Source organism: Miniopterus natalensis, chromosome 13, assembly GCF_054644295.1.
Source record: "Miniopterus natalensis isolate mMinNat1 chromosome 13, mMinNat1.hap1, whole genome shotgun sequence".
Lineage (NCBI taxonomy): Eukaryota > Metazoa > Chordata > Mammalia > Chiroptera > Miniopteridae > Miniopterus > Miniopterus natalensis.
In genome coordinates, this window is record NC_142093.1 from 56,196,952 (window position 1) to 56,221,909 (window position 24,958).

Consider the following 24,958-nt stretch of genomic DNA (forward strand, 5'->3'; position numbering starts at 1 on the left):
TGACCATTCTTTGTTGCGCCTGAGCTCCTCACTGGCTGTGCCTATCTGACGGCTTTGGAAGAGGTGGACACACTCAATGTGGCGCGTCCTGAACCGAGTCCAGCCTGCATATTCTAACAGACAGGGAAACACTTGGTCTATGGCGAATTTCTCCAACATTCACATCATGCTTTGTTTTTCTGCAGTCAAGTCAATGAACCTAGTGCTACGTGAAGAGGTGAAACATGGATTGACTGCCACTCATTTTCAAGAAAACCACCTCTTTACGCCACTGTTTATGCCTTCCCTCTTCCAAACTCCTGGGTCACTGTCTACTTTTGTTTAACCAAATGAGACAGGTCAAGAAGAGATTTTTTGAGAATCAAAACCCATACTTACGGAACACTTCCTGTGGCTGTCGCTCACGTGGACTTCATGGAACACCAGCGTCCTGGGAGAGGCACTGCCCTTCACCCCACTTCACACGAGCAGTCACGATTATACGAGGTCAGCCTGCCCAAGGTCACATGACCTCCAGAGGCTGTGTTCTGAAACCTCCATGTGGTCCGAAGGATGGCCTTTTATCTAACAGCACATAATAAAAATCGTATGTACCCCAGGTGGAAGGGATAATGAAGTGGACACTCAGATGAAGACCATTACCAATACCCTTGACCGCCTGCTCCCAGCAGCCCTCTCACTGTAGCATCCTACCAAGACCTGCTCTGTTCCACCTGCTGGATTCAGTGTTGAACACGAAGGCCATGTTTATTTCCTTAAAAAAAGTAAAAAACTCTCCTATGCCAGTGGTTTTTAAAAAAATACATACATACATACATATATATATATAGCTTTATTGATTTCAGAGAGAGGAAGTGAGAGAAATAGAAACATCAATGATAAGAGAATCATCATTGATCGGCTGCCTCCTGCACGCCCCCGACAAGGAATAGAGCCGGCAACCCGGGCATGTGCGCTGACAGGGAATCGAACCCCAATCTCCTGGATCCTAGGTCGATGCTCAACCACTGAGCCACACCTGGCTGGGCTATGCTAGTGGTTCTTACTATCATAGGGATGGACTCTTGTTGGCACCTGTGAAAGCAACGAATTGACAGATCCCAGAATAACACATATGGAAAACTTTGGAAAGCATTTCAACATTTCACAGATCTCCTAAAGCTACACATGGCCATAACTTACATTCAAACCAGGTCACTGTGGAGTAGCTACACTGAGGCTAGAGGTGGAGGCTGTGGCTAGTGGGTATGCAGGTGTTGTGGTCACCCTATGCTGACCTCATCACTGACCTCACACTGGGCTCTCTCAGCTGCTGACCTCATCACTGGGCTCTCACAGCTGCTGACCTCATCACAGGGCTCTCTCAGCTGCTGACCTCATCACTGGGCTCTCACAGCTGCTGACCTCATCACTGGGCTCCCACAACTGCTGACCTCATCACTGGGCTCTCACAGCTGCTGACCTCATCACTGGGCTCTCACAGCTGCTGACCTCATCACTGGGCTCTCTCAGCTGCTGACCTCATCGATGACCTCATCACTGGGCTCTCACAGCTGCTGACCTCATCACTGGGCTCCCACAACTGCTGACCTCATCACTGGGCTCTCACAGCTGCTGACCTCATCACTGGGCTCTCACAGCTGCTGACCTCATCACTGGGCTCTCTCAGCTGCTGACCTCATCACTGGGCTCTCTCAGCTGCTGACCTCATCACTGGGCTCTCATAACTGCTCCTGCCTCACCCAGAACCTGCTCCTCCAGTCACATGGCCCACAACTGTCTTCATAATGACCCTGTCTCAGTGGCATGGTTCAATGTCTTTTTTCCCAGCCTTACTGAAGGATAATTAACAAATAAAATGGTAATATATTTAAAGTGTACAGCGTGATAATTTGACACATGTATGAATTGTGAAGAGTCCCACCATCAAGTTAATCACACAGCCCTCATTTCATAGTTATCTTTATTTTTTATGAGAACTGTTAAAGATCTACCCTGTTAACAAATTTCAATGATATGATGTATTAACCACAGATCCTCAGAGTTAATTCACCTTACAACTGAAAGTTTGTACCCAACTTGGAGGGTATTACGCTAAGTGAAATAAGACAGAGAAAGACAAAACCTGTATGGTATCAATTATATGTAGAATGTAAAAAACCCCACAAAAAACAAAAAAAACCCGAGAGGATGGCAGCAGCTGCCAGGGGTGGGGGTGGGGAAACCTGGCAGTGTCTGAATCAGCTTCTCCTCAGCTCAGCCTCTGCAGCTCCCCCGGAGTCCCTGACAAAGGCCCTCAACTTACCTCCTGCTCCTGAAGGAGCTCTCTCCTCTCTCTAGGTGAAAGTGGTGGTAACTGCCAGGTGTGCAAACAACAGAATCAGGAGGAATGAGTTCAGGTCCAGTTCCACCAGAAATTAGCAATGCAGCTTACACTTAGGCTTTGGGGGCTGGGCCTTCCTGTCTACAAAGTGAGGTTACTTGACAGGATTTTGCTCAATGTCCCCTTGGGTCCAGTTGCCAAGATTCTGTGCATTTATGCTTTTAAAACTATCTTATGAAAAAGTTAAAAAAATAAAGCAGCAGACTGAAGCTAAACATCATTTTGTTTTATTTTTGTAAGGTAACCTTTGCAAAGTAGCCTTTAAACATAAATCGCCCACTACTCGTGGCTGACGCGGGTCTCAGCGCTTCTTCCAGGTGAACTTGCGGCGCGCTCCCTCCTGGCCCGGCTTCTTGCGCTCGCGGACGCGTGGATCGGTTGTCAGCAGCCCGGCTGCGGGGGAGACACACCTGAGGCCAGGCCTCGCGGGCGGCCAGCGGGGGAGACACACCTGAGACCAGGCCTCGCGGGCGGCCAGCGGGGGAGGCACCTGAGGCCAGGCCTCGCGGGCGGCCAGCGTTCACTGTCGGGAACGTGCCATCTCTGGGGCAGACGCCTGCGCACCTTATCAGCCGCTTTCCTTACCGCGAGGGCGGGTTCCGCTTTGGTTTCCAACTTAAGACAAAGCTGCTCACGCAAAGGAAGCCCCCTGCCCTCCTCGGGCGCGGGCTCCCTGAGGGCGGGGAAGGGAAGGCCCGCGGGGCCGGCGGCCCGCACGCATTGGTGCAGGTCACTGCGCGCTCGAAATACGCTCACTCAGTGCATCTGAGAAAATCTCACTCTAATTCATGTGATAATATTCTTGGTATTGTGTTTCAGAATCTAAAAAATACGTTTTCGGGCTGTCCCGTCCCCATAAGCGGTTTGTTCCAGGAGTCGTCAGTTCAGGCAGGAGCTCCGGCTCGCTCGGCCCACCGCCAGGGGCCGCTGTGACTGCTCCGCGGCCAGGTTACTCCCAGTGCACGGCCCAGAGAGGCGCCGGTCGTGGCCAGAGTCAGTCTATCAGTCCAGACCACAGGTGTCAAAACTACCAGCGATGAGAAAGCTAGCTCGCAAATCGCTTTTATAAATATGCAAACAGACCACAGTGTTTTTTTAAACTCTTCCAATACTAGCTCGTCCTTTCATTGTACACAGGCTTAAGTATTTTGCCAGGGGTCTTGTTATGGCCACAGAGCAAAGGAAAACAAGTGCTTATTATGTAGCCATAGCTTTCGCAATTTACTTGTACCTAATGGCACAGAATAAAACAATGTTTTTGATCAAAATGCAGACACTGTCTAAATTCTACTTTAAGCGATAATAATGCTTTATTACTTTTCAATATGCATACTAGCTCAAACTAGCAGAACTGTTAAGATCTTATCAAATTACTTTAATGATGACATGAACCCCACAAAATGGTGAACTGTTTATAAACGAATGGATTTTTAAGAGTTTTAACAAATTGCCTAGCCTAAGCCATAGATGGCACTAATCTGCAGCACTGCATGGGGACCCAGTGGCTGGGAAAGGGCTGGGGAGTGAGGAGCTGCGCACATAGTGAGACTGGCCCAGGCCACGCAGCACCTGTGGCACTGACTTTTCTTCATAAATAGTGTAAAGAACATCTTTAGCCACACTGCTCTGGTTTATTATAGATGCTGATGCAGCGCCCTAACGAACAAGTCACGCATATTCCTTCTCATACGTGTATCCACGACTAGGTCATGGGGTCACACGAAGTGAGACAACAAAATTCAAACTAACATCACAATGGAAAGTTGGAAATCTCCAATGATTTTGGAAAGAAATACCTTAAAAGCTTCACCATTAAATCAAATAATTATTATAACTTTCCATGATAAAATAAAACCACCAATCTATCTGTTACACACAACTGAGCAGCATTTGATAAACTGGTATGCCTTGAGATGAAAATAAATGTCCCCTGATGCTGGCAGTGCTTCCCTTTTCTTTTTCTAATTCAAGTTCACTTGGTAGAAACCAGAACTGAAAAACAATGTTACGGTCCTGGAGCATGACAAGAGCAGCCAGCAGGTCGCAATACTGTACAGTGAAAGGAGTGTTTTCTCTCTGAGCTAAGCAGCACAATAAAACACACACCTATCCACAGCATGGGGACAATCAGGCCCCTCCCACAGCCACACGTACCTTGTCTCATCCACTCGACCTCTTCCTCGGTGACAAAACTGCACAAAGCTCTGGCCACTGCCAAGCGCACGGCTCCAGCCTGAGCAGACCTCCCGCCCCCGGAGACTGTGCAGGTCGCGTCGTGTTTTCCCAGTCGGTCCAGGAAGTGAAAAGGGAACATCAACTGTTCTCTAAAGAACATCACCAGAAATGTGGTTATGTTCACTGTAACATACAGGATTTTATAAGCATTTATAAAAGCCATACTGTGCATGCAGTGTTCTCGGTTAATCCACTACGTGAAGAAACACTGATATTTCTTTCTTTTTAAAAAAAAAATATTTTTATTGATTTTTAGAAAGAGAGGAAAGGAGAGGGAGAGTTAGAGAAACATTGATTTTTTTTTTTTTATCCTCACCTGAGGATATTTTTTCCACTGATTTTTTTAGAGAGAGTGGAAGGGAGGGAGAAAAACAGTGATTGGTCGCCTCCTGTACGTGCCTTGACTGGGAATCAAATCCACCATCTTTCAGTGTATGGGACAAAAGCTCCAAACAACTGAGCCACCCAGCCAGGGCCACTGGTATTTCTGATATTTAGAATGCTTTGCTGAGAGCAAGGTTTATTTCTCTCTTTCTTGGTTATAGCAATATACGACCTCACTTTTATCTTCATAAGGCCTTTGTAAGGCTTGGAAATAGCCTCGTAAAGAAGTCTTAAAGTTGGGAAACTCCATTAATCAAATGAATCTAACTCGCTGGAGTCAATGCTCAGATATCATTAATAGGCTTTCCCACACAGTGTCCAATGCGTCTGGACTCTCACTAAAGTAAATTATAACGCATTTGTATAATGTGTATACTATGCGCATCATGACATGGTTAAAGTTACTAAAACCACATTCAACTTTTTCCCCCCAGTGAAATACATATTGCTATTAATAGTTCTCTAAGCTGCAGGGTTCTGCTCCCTGCCTGATCCCAGGTGACACACTGTACAACCGCAGTCAGGCCTGTGTCCCTCAACAGCAAGTGCCCATGTGGTCCCAGGCAGCACCACAGGATCAGAGACTGGGACACAGATGAGATGTGGCCTGGACCTTCTCTTGCTCTGCGGAACGAGCACCTCTGAACACAGCTTACTTGCAGGTGCAATGTTTACTACCACCTTTGTCAAGTACTCTGACTATTTTGCCTTAATATCTCTGCTGAGTTTTTACTTAGAAAAGTAAATTTATATTGCATTTTGCTTGCTTTGTCTGACACTGTAGCTTTCTAAAGCCCAAACAAAGCTTATTACAACACAGTGCAGCTGAAAGATGGATACAGACAGAACATTCAAGTGTCACCCCTTGGCCTACATTATCAAGACAATCACATCAGGAAGATGTACCAGACAGGACCCTCCAGGGCCCAGTTCCCCGGAACCTGTAGCAATATTGCTTCAATAGGGAGGTTGTTTCAAAAGGGAGGCAACATAAATCTATACTGCTTTTTTGAACAAATGTTTCACAGCAACCAAGTAAAAAAATAGGAATGTTGTAAAAATAGCAGTTATAAGAGCCATATTACCATAACTAAAGAGAATTTAGAGACTGATAACCTGTCTAATCCCACCATTTCATTTTTCCCAGCAAGGAAACAAGGCCAAGATAAAATCTGTGACCTGCCATATGCACACGTCACAGGGCTTCTGCATGCCTAGCACAGCCAAGTGAGCTCCTGGCACAGTGACTCTACAGAGCAGCTCTAGCCACCCACTCGTTTGGGAGTTTAAACATTTACCTGTCCTAATTCCTAAAATTTTAAGATTCCCCAACACGTGCTTATTAAAAGAAATGTAAGACTAAAATTCAGGAAAAAATATTTTATAATTTACTTGAGATATATTACTAGAGCAGTCAAGGTAAGAAAGACCCATTAAGAAGAGTCTAGATGAGAAGGTAATGCACACTGAGGCACAATACTCAATTTATAAACAGATGAAAAAATGCCCCTAAGGTAATAATAAAAAATAATTATATAGCTATCGACTTTAATTAATCTGACTACAAACTGATTCATGCAAAAATAGTTACATGGCTTGAAAATATTTCACATTTCTTCTCTCTCTGCTTGGGGATCCCAGATGAAATCCTGAGTCAAAAGAATCAAATTTATTTTGTTCCTTGTTATATGATAAAAGTTATTTTGAAAAAAATAAACAATTTTCTCATTTCTATCTTCTCTGAACACTATTCCTAGGACACCAATTCTACCAGAATGTAACTTAAAATACATATAATTGCATAGTCTCTTTTATTTTCTATAATTGCTTAAAATGCTGACGCTATCTCCTCCACTATGTGGTTAGTGCCGTGTGAGGAATGAGCTCTCTCAGTGCAGGTGATCAATTAGAGTTGCTTTGTTGGTTGAATGATAGAGCCAAGGCCTTTCAAATTAGAAAGGTTATCAATCTTTTATTCCACAGTACCAGGCACATAGTAATAAATGGTTGTTGTGTAAGTGAATGAATGAACAAAAAATTCCTGAGGATGCTGGGAAGGCAGCAGAGTCAGCACTACCAATAATTTGCTACTGTTTGTTAAAGCAGCCTAAGAAAGGCCCCTGGAAAGCAAGCAGTTCAACTGACTTTAAGGCATCATCTTAGAGACCATCAAGTTCAACTCCCTCCTACCAATTAGAAGTGACCTTTAAGACTCTCAGCTAAAGTCATGCAGCTAAAAAACAGAGCTAGAATCAAGATCACCCTCAGAAGTTTTCCTCCTGGTCAGTGCCCCTCACTGCTGAATGTGGAAGCCCCTGAGCTGCTCCTGCAGGAGGAAAGGCAGTCCACACTGGTATGGCCTCCCAAGGCGCCCACAGCTACTTAGAGATGCTGAGACGGTTTAGCCGCCCATTCCCACCTTAGGTTTCCCAATAAGAAAGTGTCTTAATGATAGAAATCAGATCTTAATAGCTGTGATATCTTCACAATATCCAGAAAAGACGCAACTCATAGACAATCCTCGTGAAATGTCTGTTGAATTAAAAATGAGAAGTTCTAAGAATATATTTAATTGTGAGATCAAGCCAAAAATGAAAACTTTGTGTTAAATAATCAGTTATATCTGAGAACAAGTGAACAGGCAAGTCTGGGTCAAATGCCGTTCCTCCTAGTAGTCTCCGGGACTGAAGCAATGGGCCTCTCTGGCTTTCATAAGGGCAATAAAAACATCCTCATCTGCTTCCCCATGAGGATGAGGGCAGAATTAGTTTAATTCACACTAAATGGAGTCAGAGTGGACACAAACACACACACAAATAAACATACGTTACCTGGAGTAATTATTCTGCCCAGGGGCTTACACTACACCAGCAGGCCCCGTCCCATCCCTCACATGGCACTGAGCTTAAAACCACTACACATTCAGGAAGCGGGAGGTGCGAAAGGAGGAACTAGTCATCAGAACTTCTGTTCCTTGTGGAAAAATATAACTGTCTCAAGAACAGACCTGTGCATGAGACTCACAAAGACCTAAGATGAGTGTATATAGAGGATCCGAACGTAACACCCACTAATGATCCATGGGATTCATGTCTGTTTCCCATGGGACACAAAGTTCAAAAATAAAACTGCCATACTCAGCCTGGGAACTAAGCACAGCCTGATGAACTCTTATTTTAAGGCATATGTGGAAGGTTTCTTTGGTTGCTCAATATATATAATTGATTTCCTCTGAACAGGAAAATATCTGAAGTGGAAGAGCAGACTTTTTCTAACATGTATGACGGCCAAGTCTGCTTTTTGTTTTTTTTTACGTTCAACCCTACACTAGGGAAACAGAAAGTGGAAATCTACTGTTCTTACATGTTGGCACAGTCTGCATTTCAGAATGTAAGAGATATCTGAAACACTCAAATTCTAGTAGGAGTTGACGGAAAGGGGAGGAAGATTCAATTAATGAGGAATTTTTAGAAATGCTTTTGAAAAATCTGGAAAACTACATAAAAAAGAGTGATAGCTTCCCTCTAGCTAGTCTGATAAATTGTATTGATAAAGAGAAATAATCATGGGCAAAGGCAAAGACAATCAGAAAGTCACAAGCCTTAATGAACTGATCACGATGTATAATGAAGTATATTTTCTTTAAAAACAAAAAGCAAAAGCAAAACCAGACTCTGACCTGTCCTGTGTCACGGGGAAGTACAGCAGGTAGTCGATTCCATTAATTTCTATCCTTCCACTTCCGTGTTCATAAAGGATGGCCTCTGCTTTCGCACTCTTTCTCTTACCTTTAAAAATACAAACTTTCTATTAGTAAAAATCTGAAAGGCAGGGCTTTGAGGCAATAAAGCTACATTAAAAGTTTCTTCTTCCGAACAACAATATATAGCACTGTATACAGAAAGTTCTAGGACTACTACAAGTCAAACAAAAATAAAGCCAGGTAAACTCGCCATCATCAATGTAACAGTCACTGTGAGGTAACTTTGTCAGTTCCACTTGAAGAACATTGCAGTGATTTTAAATTAGTTTTCACAAGTAACAAAGTAATTCATATTTATTTATATTACTTAAAAAAAATCAACCAATTTACATAGTGTTCTTTTATATTCAATAAGACTATATCGAATCATATAATCTTTTAAATATGTGAAAAGTATGATAAAATATAATTGATAAAAATGGCTACATTTCTCTGAAAACATTAGTTAAAAATGACAAAGCAATCAATGATGGTAAATTTTTAAGAGTTGCAGATATATCACTTAATACATTAATTTTTAAAAGTTACACCATGTCAAATGTCTTTGCACAAGGACAAGGAAAACGTGAGGACCTAAAATTTTCACAGTTCATAGTTTTAGCATCTGATATGCAGATTCACGGAGCACTTTCATTTTAGGTAAGAAACCTTTATCATAAATGTTTTATTGTTTCCACTAGTTGAAAATAAAAAGATTTAACATAAGTTATGTGAAAATAAAAAGGGTTAATATGATTGTGTAGGAATGTGTTCACATTTTTTCTTGGGACATTATAAGGTCCTGTTTTTTTAAAACTTCAATAGAATCTTTAAAAGGAGGAATTCCAATCGAATGAGTCCTAGAGAGCAAAAGCAAATACAAATAACTGCGGTTCCTGCATCGCCAGAGTTCATTTCTCTGCACGGAATGTCAGTACCTTCGCCTGCGCTGAAGGCCCGGCCCTGCTCGTCGCGCTGCACAGGCTCGATCAGCTGCTTTTCTGACTGGACAGCGACACTCCGGCGGAAGCGCTGCACAAAGTCGTCAGCAGCCCCGCCACACGGCACCGCCAACAACCGTTCCAGCAGCCGGATGAACTGCGCATACTGCAGACAATAAAGGCTCATTAGCAGATGCAAGTGTAATTGCATTTGCTAAATTTTCTCTATTTTTATAGCCTTGATCTTCCAATGTTGCCTTCGTGATGAATTTTGACAGGATGACACTCGGCACCTCCATGCTGCTTTTAACGCAGCGTGCAGACACAGCACCTGCCTGGAGGTCTTCAGGGCTCAGTCTTTTCTTTCAAGAAACAAAGAGATTTGTCATTCAAAGTCAATTTCTCCATGTTTTGATGACATGAAATTGAGATTTAAATTCATTTTCAAAAAAATATTTAGATGATCTTCAAGAGTAATTTCTACTCTTTTATTAGAACAGTATTTAATGGAGCTTCATAAATAATTTTCAGTAAGTTATGTGTAGTAAAATGGGAAGAGTCTGATTTTGAGAAAATGTACCTCTTAAATTATATTTCATAATACACTTGGCAAATATATCTTTAGCTGTTCAAGCTGTGTTACATTAATGTTTATGATTTCCTTTAAAACCGAACAATCAAGCTATTTAAAAATTCAAGAGATACTTGACTTAAAGGGCAACCTCTTGAAATAAATTATCCTTGCTACTCTGTGCATTTTTTTAAATAGTTCTTAAACATGTGATTAGAAAGTAAACAACTTGGTATTAACCCCTTAAAATTAGAAGCCAGAATAATCATTCTAAAGTGTTTATGCAAAAGGAAACAACTAATACTTGAGATCCTCAGTTATATGAAGTATGAAACAAATTCTGATAATCCTATTTATATTTTGCCAACCCTAAAAGCTACACTCGTCTTTGTTACCATTGTCTTTAGTGTGAAACTCGCCATTAGTAACTTGAAATATATAAAAATCTCACCAGTAAGATTAAAAGAACTGCTTCAATGACTGCTTCCTGTGATGTTACAAGAAGAGAGAAGGCAATTTTCTGAGTAAGGGGAAGTACTCAGCCACCCACGGCACCAGCCTGATAAAGCTCCACTTTTCCCCTGCAGGCCTCGATCCTTTGTCCTCAGCTGTTCTCTCAATTCCACTGCATACAGTGTGACTACCGGTGAACCTACCAAGCCTACCAAGGGGTAACTACAGGTATGACATAGTCGTGCTCATGAACTAAGGAGTTGAAGTCACTGACCACCCTTGCCTCCCTCACCTTGACACCAGACTTCAGGACTTCTGATAGCCACTCCCCAGAAGGACAGAAGACATAGGTATGTACACATATATGCACACCTGTAATAAAGTCTTTGGGAGGTTTTCAAAATGAAAAAAACAAACAAAACCCTGCATTATAAAAATCAAAGCAGCCAGAAACAGAGGCAACATGAAGTGATGTGTTCAATGAGGAAGCAAAGGGAGTCTTTCCAGTTAGATTGAGAGCGGCAGCATCAACTTGGCAGTGAGGACGCCAGAACTTAACTCTAGACCTACCACTCACTCGCCAAATGCCCGGCACCCTGGGTAAGCAATTTCCAAATCATTAATTTATCCAATATGTTCAACGAGAAAAAGGGCGATTTCAGTACATGACTTAAACCTATATGGTGGGAAGTTACTAACAATGTTAAGACACTGCCAGGGAAGAAAAACACTCTTGGAACAATTGTGAAATTAAACTATACGGAAATCTTCCAAAAATAATCTACACTTAGAACATCAAAATATTTTAAACATCAAATTTCCTCTGATGATACTGGCATATATTAGGACATTTAGCAAAATAAGAATCTGATTGAGACCTAAAGCAAGGGGTCACAAACTAGAGGACATAACATTCACCTAGGAGCTTGTTAAAAATACTGATTCCCAAGTGACACCCCTAGAAATTCTCAGCTCTGGCTGAGTATTAGGCCTGCAGTTTGTGACTAGCATTGCAAGCGATTCTGAACAGGTGCTTCTCCAGATCCAGGATAAAAACCATGGCCTTGGAGATACTGCACATGGGTAAGCAAAGAGCAGTGAGGTATGTGAAGGTAACCATGTGCTTCATTCCTTTCCTACTTAACCTGAAACAGCTCCTTACACTTACCATTAGCTTATAAAATCAGCTGCCGCTTTAGGCAGGAGATGAAAGCTGACCTCTACCATGCTCCTCTAGAGCGAGTAGCAGAGGACATGAGGGCACTTCCTTAAGTGGGTCTGGAGACAGGCATGTCACCTTCCTACCACAGTTAAGGTCCTCCCATGGCAGTAATCAATTATAAGTGTGTTTTAAAATGGGAAACTGTCTTAGGAACCTCTCAGGAACATCACTACTAGGATCCTAAATACAGCAATTGCCTGCATTGTTAGGGCACAGGTCCCCTTAAACTAAAAAGATCAATTACTCACATCTTGATCTGACAGTTTTTCCACCAACATTTCTTCCAGTTCCTCCTTAATCAGCCATCTGCTGCCAATCAGGTCTCTGTTAAAATATCACCTAGATTACTTTTAAATTAACCATGCAATTAGAGTCGTACCACAAAGGATCCCACATGTAGTAGCAATTCTTGACTGGGAAACAAATTTTGCACTATATAGCTGTAAAATTTCATCCAAGCAAACTATTTTTCAGATGTCATATTTCATCTCCCCAATCTACTCTAGAAAGATACCCAATCTAGCAAGTTTAGTCTGAAGAGTTAACGTGCCATTGTGGAATTCATTTGCTATTAAAAGCCACCAGATTTCTTAAAAATTTCACTTGTTTTTCACTGATTTACTTCAGAGGAGAGGCTATGGGTGCAACATTAATCTGTCAATGGGCTACAGTAGTAACGTCCAAATGAAGGGCTGAGGCAGCACTTACAACTTAAATAAGATTTGCTCAAAGATTTGTCTTTTGGGGGAGAAGAAATATGTGAAATAACCAGGCCGAAATTTAAAACTGGTGGCTCAGGATGAGGGATCTAATCTCTCACTGTTGCTAAACAAAAGCACAAACCTTGAAATACTAAAAAAAATTAAACCATGTAAAAGTTAAATGTGTAGCTATAGACACAAAAATTCTGAGGCCATCATACTCAAATATAGTTATTAAACTCCATTTAGTGTATAAATATGGAATGAAGTAACATGAAAACAATAACCTTAGTATTTACTTCCAAACAAAAAAAAAAATCACTTATTTTTACTTCTAACTTTAAGATTAATGCTGAAATACTGAACTGATTTTTAGGTTTAAGGTATGCTTTAAAAACACCAATGATAAGTTCCATGTTTTTAGTTCAAATTTTCATAGATTTTTGCCTGGCCGGTGTGGCTCAGCAGTTGAGCGTCAACCTATGATCCAGCGGATCACGGTTTGATTCCCGGTCAGGGCACATGCCCGGCTTGCAGGCTCGATCCCCCAGGAGGGGGCATCCAGGAGGCAGCCGATCAGTGACTCTCTCATCATTGATGTTTCCGCCTCTCTCCCTCTCCCTTCCTCTCTCTGAAATCAATAAAGACATATTTAAAAAAATTTTTTTTTTCATAGATTTCAATGCAAGAAAAGAACTTACTTGGTTTTATCTTTTTCTGAAAACAGACCTTTGGCTTGCAACTGGTTTTTATGTTTTTCTACATCGAGCAGCTTTCCATATGCGTCCTGTGGCAAATAAAATACACATGCTAAAATAAGAGAGATGGTATGTTACTACTTCACTTTATATTTTCCCTGCGCACCCTTTACTTTAAAAGTGTCCTCCTCAAATAATCTAGCTGCATAGCAAATAATACTGAAAATGCTCTGTAATAATACTATTTCTCATTCAAACTCAAGAATGGGAGAGTAATTTCAATGAGAATTTCGTATAATGCATACATGAACTGGTTTTTAAATAACTGATTTTTAAGCAACTCTATAAGAAACTCCAGTGAGGCTGGTAAAAACTAAACAAAGCTACAAACTATTTTCCTTAGAGTTCCACAAACAGGAACAAAAATTTTCCTTAGGGAAAAAAATCTTAATTTATATAGCAATATGCTCTTTAAACTTAAAGAATTAACCAGTAAAAGTTAAGGTATTTACAGCTGAACTACTTATCTAATGTATACTTACATAATATTTAAGCCCTCTCTATGTACTTTGTATCTTAAAACCAGTTTTCTATCCTATTTACTTTTCATTATCTGATTTCTTTTGTTAATTTACTTTCTAACAAAGTCTGCGAATGTATGGCACTTGTTAAAATGTAATGCAAGTAGGGGAAAATCTGCCATTTTGTTATAACTTGGCAATACAAGTTATCAACAAAATACATTTTCCAGGAAATGAGTTTACAACAAACAGGATAATGCAATTGTCTGCCAATATTTGTTTGAGCAAACTTAACCATCTGAAGACTCACACCCAATATGTGAGTCTTCATTTATAACTTACAATACCTAATGAACAAACAGGCATTTTCAAAGAATGAGTTAGACCTGATATAAGTGACATTTTTTTCTCGCTAATCACGACCCCTCCCAATGTCATTAGCTAATGTCGGAAGACATAACTTGCTACTGACAGGGATGTTCACCTGTATCCCTGACAGTCTTAATTAATCATTTCAAATTTGAGGGCAATTTCTTATGGGCTCTGATTAGACTGCCACATTCCATCACAATGTGGCTAATAAAGAGCTTGTGCTTAAAGAAGTGTCCCTTTGCACTGCCCTTGTATTCACCACTGCTTGCACTTTACTACTATCTTCACTTGGGAACCTCTTTTCAGAAATCCATTACTCTCGTGGGGAAAAAAATGCTAAAAAAAAGAAAAGAATGTAAACACGGAGCCTTTGCAGGTGAGACAGCTGAGGCTAACTCCAGAGATCAGGATGTGAAAGTGCACGTCTTGTGACGGGGGGCTCAGGAGTGGGCCTCCGCTTTGTTTCTCAGTAGGGCCAGCGGATGGATAGCTGAGCAGAGACGAAGAAAAGAAAAGCAGCAGGAAGCCACCAAACCGGGGCTGCGCTACAGATTCCAATGGTGGAGATGAGCATTGCACACAAAGTGAAACTACCAGTTCAGGAACTGTAAAGGCATGTTCCCAGGGTGGTGGAGGTGGCAGTGGCGGCAGCAGCAGCACCCAAGCCTAAGACTGCTTGGAAATGTAACTGCGTGGGCCGCACACCAGACTTTTGGGGGGAAGCAGTCACAGCGGCATCTGCACACTAGACATGCGGAAAGCCGAGTTCAATGCGATAGCAAGAGGAAAAAGTAGGGACGCTTCTAGTGTCCTTATCAAGGGTAACTATCTCTACAACTACATCCAAAGTACAAATCCATCAGATGTAGCTGCAGCAGAACATATGTGACAATTTATTTTATTTTTTAAATATATCTTTATTGATTTCAGAGAGAGGAAGGGAGAGGGAGAGAGAGAGATAGAACATCAATGACGAGAGTCCTCACTGACTGGCTGCCTCCTGCACGCCCCCTGCTGGGGACCGAGCCCACAACCCAGGCATGTGTCCTGACTGGGAATCGAACCGCAATCTTCTGGATCCTAGGTCGATGCTCAACCACTGAGCCACGCCCAGTCGGGCCATATGTGACAATTTAAAACAAACAACTGTCCACCCTAAAGAAAGCAAAAACTAATGTGAACCATCCACAGATAAAACATGTACCTGCTATTCAACTTAAATAAAATTTTACAACTGTCTCCCTAGAACTGGCAAGCCTCATTTGACTATGGTTAACTCATTTCTAAAGGCTCAGATAGTGGGTTGTGACCCCAACTGAACAGTGTATCAGAAAAATTTCTATGCACCTATTTTGAGAAAGCAATTCTCAAGTGCTCTGAACAGGTAAAACAAAGGGAAAGACCCTCCTCGACTTGTCTGAAGTGGACAGTGCACACTGCATCTCACTGGGCCCCAGCCAGACTGCTACGTCTGGGGATGCTGGTAGAAGGAGGGCACAGTAAGATTCTGAGTGTGTAAGTCAGAAGCATTGTATCTTTCAGATCTAACAAAGGAAATATAAATCCAGAAGAACACCAGGAACAGTAATAGGGTACCCTCCCGCTTGCAAGGCTCCATTTAATTTTCTGGAATAACCAAGGCAACTAAAATAAAAATAACTGACCTGCTTCCCAGGTAAGTTTCAAGTCAAAGTCTAGGCTGCTAAATTCATCATTTTCCAGTGACTTCTGAGCAATTTTTAAGTCCATATTTTTCTTACTATTTTCTTTCACCTTGTTATTACCATCCAGTGTTATATTTAGTTCCATAATAATTTATAAATAGTGCAAGTAAAATAATCAGAAAAAAATGCAGAATACGAGAAAACAAACTCATGAAAAGTTCATGTCAAATTTCAAACATGGTAAATTTGTTTATGGCAAATGTTAATACTTTGTTGGTAGTAACCTGTCAAATTACATAATGCTCATTAAATCACTCCTTATACTTCTTTAAATAGGAAAATAATATATGTAAACTGCTCTGCATAGTGCCTGGCCTGTGCTAACGGTCAAGAAATGGCGGCTGGGTGACAGAGGGCACTCAGGAGTCTAATATCCAGAAACAACTGTACTGGTGCGCCGTTTCTATTTTTCTTCCTTTTCTATGTAACAAAACCACTCCTGAGAGTCTATCTTGGTTAGAAACAACAGCTCTCTGGAAAGTAGATCATTCTATAGCTTCAACTCCCCGAAGAGACGTCTACTAATTTACATAAAAGTTCCTTGAGGGTATAAAATATGCCAGGAACTGTCAACATCACAGATTATCACCGGTAGCTTCTGGTATCCTGTTAAATTTCCACTTAATTTTTAAGGGACACTAGAGAATTAGTATGACCCACCTACACTAAGTTTGTATACTGTATTTAATAGTATCATTTTCAAATATGACAGGAATAACCCAGATGTGAAATGCTGAATCATTAATCACAGCTATGATTAATATTTCATAAAATCAAAGCGAGCCTATCCACCCTCATGCCATCAGATTTCCATAATGCATGAGTCAAATTTAGAAGGTGCCTAATTTGAAAATACCAGATGCTCAGGTTGCAGGAAAGAAGTGCTTAAACGAAACCCTCCAAGAGCATGAGCAGTATGATTTTTGGTTTAAAAAACCTGATTTTAGTTTTCTGAAATCTGTTTTGGTTGTTATTATTAATCATCTAGAAATTCCAAATTTAGGAAGAGTAAACAAATAACATTTCTTGGGAGAGTGGTATAGGAAAATTCAACTGTATTTTGATATACAAATATACAATAACATAATAACAACTATCATCTTAGATACTAGACAAAAACAGAAAAGTAACACACTCAAAATTACGTATTTGTGGTTTTTTTTAATCACAGAAAATCAATTTCCTAAATAACATTTTCAATTTTAAGGCTACTGGCACGTACAAAGTCAAATTAAATAAATATAAATATAACTCATTTATCATAGTTTCTGCTACTGATCTACAGTTTCAAGCGACATATTTCTAGTGCAGACCCTTGCTCTCACTGTATAAACAATATGCTAACAGTTCACACATCATATAATGCTAGTCATATAAAAAGGGAAGTAGACTCCTATACAGGTCATGCAGAAAAGTACTCTAGCAAAGCACACCCAGGCGTAATTACATAAAAAAAGCTTGTAACTCACATACCACATATTTTTACTATTCAAAGTAACACCACCATATATTATAACAATTATACCATTATACATATATGCATAAACTGATTAAAACCAGAGGAAGTAAGTTGAATCAGTTTTTAAAATTTAATTTTTTAATTGTTACATTTAGTACATGGCAAGATATACAATAGTAATGATTCCAATGTATATTACAGATACTCCTGGAACAGCAGTTTCTACTGCTGAGTTAATCCTGAATTAACTCCTGCTGTCAGGAAAGTCTTAAAGCAGCACGCGGACATGCCAGCGTTGTCTGTGGCTTTCTAAAACTAAGCCCTTTACATAATGTAGTTATTTCACAACACCTCACCCTGAGAAGGTTCACCATTTTCATTCCATTTTTACGGATAAAAGCACTACATCAAGAGTTTTAAATATTCACCACAAGGTTACAAAGATGTGCAGGAAGTGAGGATTCTGTGACTCCACATCCTAGGAGTGGGCTTTAAGAGTCTGGACTCTGCACCTGATGAGCCCCACGCTCCTCCTGGGCTGTGCTTTGGAAGGTTCTCGCACAACCATGGATGGCCACTTAAGTCATTTAAAACAAACTGGAGAATTTCTAAATAAGCCAGGAGCTTCTTTCAAAAGGCAATGAATCCTGTTCAGTCATACATTATCAGAATTAGAATCACTTGGTTTTGTTTCTCATATATATGTGTGTGTGTGTATTTTTTAATTCAGCAAAGTAGTTTTAGTATATAATGATCTACTTATTCCCTAATTTTATACTTCTTTTGGGGGGTAAAAATTCCACCTGTGAACATGTAATTCCTTCAATTTATAAAAATACTCCACTGCTTACTATAAAACTTGTCCTAAATATCAATGAGATTTCTGTAAGGTGCTAAATTATTCCCACTGCAGTTTTTAGAGCTGACTAATCTTATCCTAAAGATTGGGGAGAAGAGATCATTCATGTAAAATTTCAATAAATGCTTAACATATTTGACAACTTACAGTGTTTCCAATATGCTACACAGCCCTTCCCAGGTGCTGATTTTAAAAAAGTGCTCTGGGTAGAACGGGTTCCACGATCCAGCATGTGTGAACAGCAACGGGCTAATGCCACAGGTGTCTGTACTGAAGGACTTCACAGTTCTTCATGCTACTAAGAGTTTCCTAGGCCGCAGTATGCAACCCTCCCTAAGAAACTTAACTTCAGAGGCCCATTCTTGAAGAGTATTTTATAACCTGTGTGCCTCAGAAAGCAGGTTGGGAAGACTGAATTACAGACATGGGGTCTTAATGAACCGTATTTTACAAAAGGGTTCCCACTTCAGAGTGAAACAATCACCCCCTATAATGAGTTTTAAATAATTTTCAATTCATTTTTCATGAGTGAATTTTTAAATTTTCAGAAACGTACGTACTAATAAAATGAGTCAATCTGAATTAACATTTTTCTAAAAATTAAAGGACCTGCACAAACTCAACCATGACTGCCCAGGTCACCAACACCTTGTTCATGAATGCAGCCCACTCTCCCCTTCACCGCCGGCTGGTACAACCAAAGGCACACCTTCTGGCCTATCCCTTACTGTCCCTTACCTAGACGTAGGCCGCTCACAGCTCAGTTGCTCAGTGGCACAGCACTGTCTTCCTTGCAGACACTCCTCTTTAAAAAGCCTTCCCCTCCCTTTATACTTCTGCTCAGCTGTTTCCGAAAACTTCTACTCTTTACTTCTTCATTCTGCTCCTGGAACCCTAAACTGAAATGTTAAATCGTGTCTGAAAAGCATACAAGTTCCACTGGTTAAGTGGCTGTTAAAGAAACGGCCATTTGAGTGGAAAAAGCGAGGCAGCCAGTGCCCTCCAGCACGGAGCTCCCTCTTCACACTCAACCACCATTAGAGAAGCTCAAGTCTGGTTTCGTCCCACTTAAACTACTTTTTATTGCTTAAGAAATCAGCTGTTGGCGCTGTTTTATCCTTTCTCCATCACAGATGGACATCACATTCACTGTATTGTAAGGGGTCTGTCGTCAGCTTTCCCAGGATGTGAAGAAGTGTATTGCTGTCCAGAGCAACTCCCGCTCTAGCTCACCTGCCAGCAAACCCCAGAATGTCACATGTGTACAAGCCGGGCCCATGATCAGCAGCCCTCTCCCCTCACCGCACCCTTTCCTGTCGCGCTTCATTTCTTTGCAGGAACAATAAATTGCTCCTTCCTCTCATCTTCACCATCCTTCATAAACCTCCCTGCTTCTCCGCAAAAATCAGCTGGGCCAATCACAGGCCATCTGGACAGTGCCCACTAAAGCATTTCTTTACCCTAACTGTAAGCTGCATCAGGACTATCATCTGTTAGTTGATTTAATGTAACACATCTGCTTAATACACAAACAGTGACCAAATACTAAAAGGAAGCTAGGCACAGAGGACAGAGGTTAACCAACACCAGAAAGGTCTCCTGGCAGAGCTGCACGTGTGGTCTAGATCTGTGTTTGTGTCAAAAATCTTGGTCGATGACTGCCAGGCCTCAATTCTAGCTGGTCAATGACACTGGGAAAATGGATCTGGCTCAGTGCCTTTTACCCTGTGACATGGGAAGAAATTATGTCAACAAAAAGAAATAGTAACAACAATCACTCAATTCCAAGTATTTAATGCCAGCCAATCTTTGGGGCCAATCCCCTTGCTGCAGTGGGAGGGCAGGAGTGGACTCGTGGTCACAAAGAATGGAACAGCAGCCCCCGCCACCAAGAGAAGGCGGAACAAAGGCAAGAGCAAACACATGAAGCAGTTTCCACTTTTATCGTTTTATCTTATGTGCAATGCTTGACTCCACCACAAAACCACGTTATAAGCCCACCAGTGAGTACTGAGTCACATGCTACTTAAAGCAGCAACCAGATCTGGGAGGATATTGGTCTGCGTGGTCTCGGAACTGAGACGGTGTGACTATTCTGTAATTAACAAAGGTACCGCACCCGATGCTCAAGTGATGTGCATACTCTTAGGAAAACATCCTTCCCCATACATACAATTACTTTAAAATTCCATAGAACAGAGTTTTGAATATACAAGTTTTTACTAATTATCTGAATTAAAATTAAAATGCTCAAGTTAACCCCAAATATCTGTAATTCCTATATGTAAACTGTTCTGATGAGCAATAAAACAAACACTAAACCCATACAGTTTGGAGAGTACAAAACATTCAATGAAACAAACTGACCTAAATTACAGAATTTAACTGAAACATAAAAGCCAAAGAACTCTCCTATATGTAACAGGAACCGTATTATTTAAAAAGAAAGTATTTATTGATCAGATATAATTTGACTTTTCAGAGTATGCTAATAATTAATTACCCACTAAGACCAGTTTCTTGAGCGATATCTTTTAAAAGACATAAGCAAACTAAAAATAAAGTTAGGCCTCTCCTACAAAGTGTAATTTCTTCATTATGATGGAATGCAACAAAACATCTTGCCCTTGGGTTTCTCAGTTTCAGCCAAAACAAATGCAAATGGCTTGTGGGATGACAGCTGGTTGATAAGGCGCCTCCACAAGACCTGCATGCTTTCCTTTCCCGTGAAACTTGGGATGAAAGGCAGAAGGCAGGAAGGGAATTAATGTAGCATACAGTCTAAAGGCAATGCTACAGCCGTGATTAAGTAGAAAAGTTAAAAGGCACAGATTTTCCACAGCCTCGCTGCGTGCAACCCATCCGTGTAACAAGTTGACAGGCCTAGCGCGTCAGCTCCATCATCCCCTCCGACAGCTAAAACGCAGCACTGCATCCCTTTTCAGAGGAAATTTGCGTCTGCACCATGAAGCGTTGTACATTATTTCTTAGCACTGCAGGGGGCTTAAGTCCATATGGAACCTTCACAAATATTACCACAGATCAAACCAGTGGCGTCTGCAGGCAGATTTGACATACCTATTTAAATGAACAGCAGGGGTCCCCGGGCAGCCTCGGGCGCTGCGAGACAACCTCAGCAGCGGAAAGCCTGCGCGCAGCTCCATTACTCAGCAAAGACACACTCGACATTTATCATTCATTTCATTTCTGCCAGGGCAAGAAGCTCATTTGCCCAAGGTCAACAAAAAACGAAAAGAAGGTTTTCTTTTTTCCCCCCCAAGAAATAAATGTACCTGACAAGTGGGGATTTTGTCCTTTTGGGTTTGTGGAGCGCCAACAAACATCAGTTCTAAGGAGCAGAGGAAATGTGTGCATGGGACTCAAGCAACCTGAAATTGGACTGTGGATGGGAAACCCAGTGAATATTCTAAAAAAATCATACAATGAATAAAGTAAAGCTTGACATGTTCTAAGAATGAAATGGGTTCTGCTGCTTAAACCTGGATATTGGCATCCAGGTTTCCCCATAGTTACTCTGGGGAACCCCCACTTTTGCTCACTACCACATGCAGGCTCTGAAACAGAAGCTTCCAGTCCACTCCAATGCAGGTGGCAAGTCAATGTAATGAAAGCACGTCTTAGGTCTTTTTCTAGACTCACCAGATTCACACACTGCATTAGTCTATGAAAAGCAACAACTGTGTCTGAATAACAAGTACAGTTAACTATCTGAGTCTCTCCCAAGGTGCTTCACAGCCCCTGATGCCAGTGATCCATACAGATTGGCGTCTGCCTGTTTCACGGTTTACCCGGACTGCACATATGCGCACTATGATTGAATTGAGCATCTATCTCCTAACATGATCTCAATCTGTAAGTAAAAGCATTTTAAGGACAAACCATTCTGTTATAAATTCTATAAATGTTTACCTTTAGAAAAATGAAATAAAATCTAAAGCCTTTTAACATACTGTCTTACCTCTAGAAGTCTTATTTTTCCCCATTATGAAACATACTAGGTAAATCATGAAGCTTAGCAAAATCTCTGGTATAATCAGTTACTTAGCTTACAGTCCATATTATTTATCATAAATGTAGTGTACTTACATGCATTAGTGAGTAATATGACTGTTTGCCAGTATAAAAGAGAAAATGAAATGGGCGGCCATCTTCTCCCCACTGGGTTGCTAATAAAAAGCCAGATGAAAACAAATAAGCAAAACTAAAAATATACAGAGAGAGACCAAATAGATGTATTTAATTGCAGTTATGAGACAGGTTAATAATTCTGATTAACTTTTAAAGAAACAAAAATCATTAATATTTGGAGTTTTACTATTTAATACCCATTGACATAAAACAATGTTTGTACTTCAGAACTTATTCCTAAATATCTCACCACAAGAATTTCTATAACTTGTTTTAAATAAACACACACAAATTGGCCAAAATCATCCTGTTAGGGCAAAATAAAAAATTAGGTATGACTGTAAATACAATGCACTCCCATCTTCTTAAAAACGAAAACTGATATAGTCAATGTAATTCATTCAGAAAATTAGAAACAGGCATAGTACAACAAAGAAAAAACTAAACGGATTTTTCCACGCCACCCTGTTTCAACTCTGTGATGACATACAGTAGAGTTTAATATGTCTAAAACAGAAGGGGCCCCCAAAAGGTGCTATGTGTGTAATTCCTTCTGAAGTACAGATGGCCGTTCAGTTCTAGTGAATGCAAGCAAACACTAACTCCATGCCCTTTGCCCATGTTTCTATTGTTTCTGTTAATTTGTAGGAAGTCTAATATGTTAAAGATTACACTCCTGTCCATTTACGTAGGTTGTAAACTCTTTTCTCCCAATCTATCACTTGCCTTTTAATTGTGTTCATGGTGTCTTTCAAAATCAAGATGTTTAACATACATGTTTTTCTAGAATCTCACTTGTCCTCTAGTGCAGTGTTTCTCAAATGGTTTTTCATGATCAACCTTATTAAGGAGACCTTTTAGACTTTTTTTCCTAATTGCCTCCCTCCCCATGAAATTTTAATACCAGACACACTGCATATTGGTTGATGTATACTGTGGTGGCTCCCTGACTACCCTCTTGCTGCCCATGGCATCTGTGGCAGGGTCCTGTCTTTCATTTCTGGTCTTGGTATTGTATCCTCTCTCTCCTTTTTTATTTTTTAGTTAGCCTGGCTAGGGGCTATAGATTTTACTGATCTTTTCAAAGAACCAGCTTCTAGTTTTGTTGATTTTCTCCACTGATTTCCTGTTTTCAATGTCATTGATTTCTGCTCTAATTTTTATTTCTTTTATTCTGCTTACTTTGAATTTAATTTGCTCCTCTTTTTCTAGTTTCCTAAGGTAGAAGCTTCAATGACTGATTTAGATCTCTCTTCTAATATATGCATTCAATGCTATATGTTTCCCTCTAAGGACTGCTTTTGCTCACTCCTCTTATAAAGGTCAAATATTAGAATTCCCTTGCCAGAGGCAAGGCTACAGTTTATTGTTCTAAACTCCTTTGGTGCTCTTACATATGTATATCTACTGAAATATAAAAGATTTTTTACGTTTTTTAAAAACACAAATGGTTTTAACCTGTGTTTACACTATATACTTGCTATAGACAGAATGTTTGTCTTCCCAAAAATTCATATATTGCGGCCTAATCCCCAATGTGTTGGTATTTGGATGTGGGGTCTTGGAGAGGAAATTGGGGCTCTGCCCTCATGAAGAGGATTAGTTTCTCATAAAAGGAATCCCAGAGAGGTCCCCGTTCCCTTCCACCATGTGAGAACACGGGAAGACAGCTATGAACCAGGAAGCGGGCACTCACAAGACACCTAATCCCCAAGTAAGTAGAAGGAAGAAAATAATAAACACTGGAGCGAAAATAAGTGAAACAGAGACAAAAGAAACAATTAAAAAGATCAATGAAACTAAAAGTCGATTCGCTGCAAAAATAAACAAAACCAACAAACCTCTAGCAATACTCATCAAGAAAAAAGAGAGCCCAAATAAATAGTATCAGAAATGAAAGAGATTACAGTTGACTCCACAGAAATACAAAAGATCATTAACAAATATGCCAACAAATTGGACAATCTAGAAAAAATGGGTAAATTTCTAGAAACATACAATCTTTCAAGACTAAGCCAAGAAGAAAAAGATAATCTGTATTTCTAAATAGTCTGTAATCTCAATTTTGATTTCCTCTTTAACACAACAGTTTTATAGTTCTGTTGATTTTTATAGTCAGAAAAATCTAATCTATATAATACCTACTTTTTGGACTTTGTTAGTTTTCTCTATGAACTATTACATGGTATTGCTATTAATATTCCATTGACATCTGTATAGCAAATGTATTCTTTGCACTTATATCTGTAGTTATAAAATCATGCTGTGTTATTCAAATTCTTTAGAGACTTAGTTAACAGCTTTTGCTTTAAACATTTCAATGCTAAATGCTTGGTGCAAAAAGGTTCATGGTCGTCAAATCCACTTAATAGATACTAGGTTTTATCAACATAAATTACCATTCTTGTCTCATTGAGCCATTCCCCAATCTCCCTGAATTTGTCTAGTATTAGGTATACTATTCCTTGCTTCTGTATCAATTCGTATATGTCTTTGTTTTTCCCAATATTTTTATCCTTTGCTTTAAACAGTAAAGCAGGGTTT

The 24,958-nt window shown here is 40.3% G+C and overlaps 1 protein-coding gene across 2 annotated transcripts in view; it reads right to left on the reverse strand.

The window, feature by feature from the left end:
• Positions 1-2,594: 2,594 nt before the first annotated feature.
• MRPS9 (mitochondrial ribosomal protein S9) overlaps positions 2,595-24,958 on the reverse strand; it is a 48,477-nt gene continuing 26,113 nt past the window's right edge. Inside the window, exons 5-11 of one of the 2 annotated variants that reach the window (XM_016199478.2) lie at positions 22,373-22,452; positions 13,334-13,419; positions 12,180-12,255; positions 9,683-9,851; positions 8,682-8,790; positions 4,538-4,707; positions 2,595-2,776 (exon numbers count right to left, since the gene is read on the reverse strand). In XM_016199478.2, coding sequence (XP_016054964.2) covers positions 2,685-2,776; positions 4,538-4,707; positions 8,682-8,790; positions 9,683-9,851; positions 12,180-12,255; positions 13,334-13,419; positions 22,373-22,452 — 782 coding nt within the window. In that variant the 3' untranslated portion in view covers positions 2,595-2,684. Of the gene's footprint in view, positions 2,777-2,848; positions 3,411-4,537; positions 4,708-8,681; positions 8,791-9,682; positions 9,852-12,179; positions 12,256-13,333; positions 13,420-22,372; positions 22,453-24,958 lie in introns of those variants that run through there. The other variant, XM_016199477.2, reaches the window with a different exon arrangement.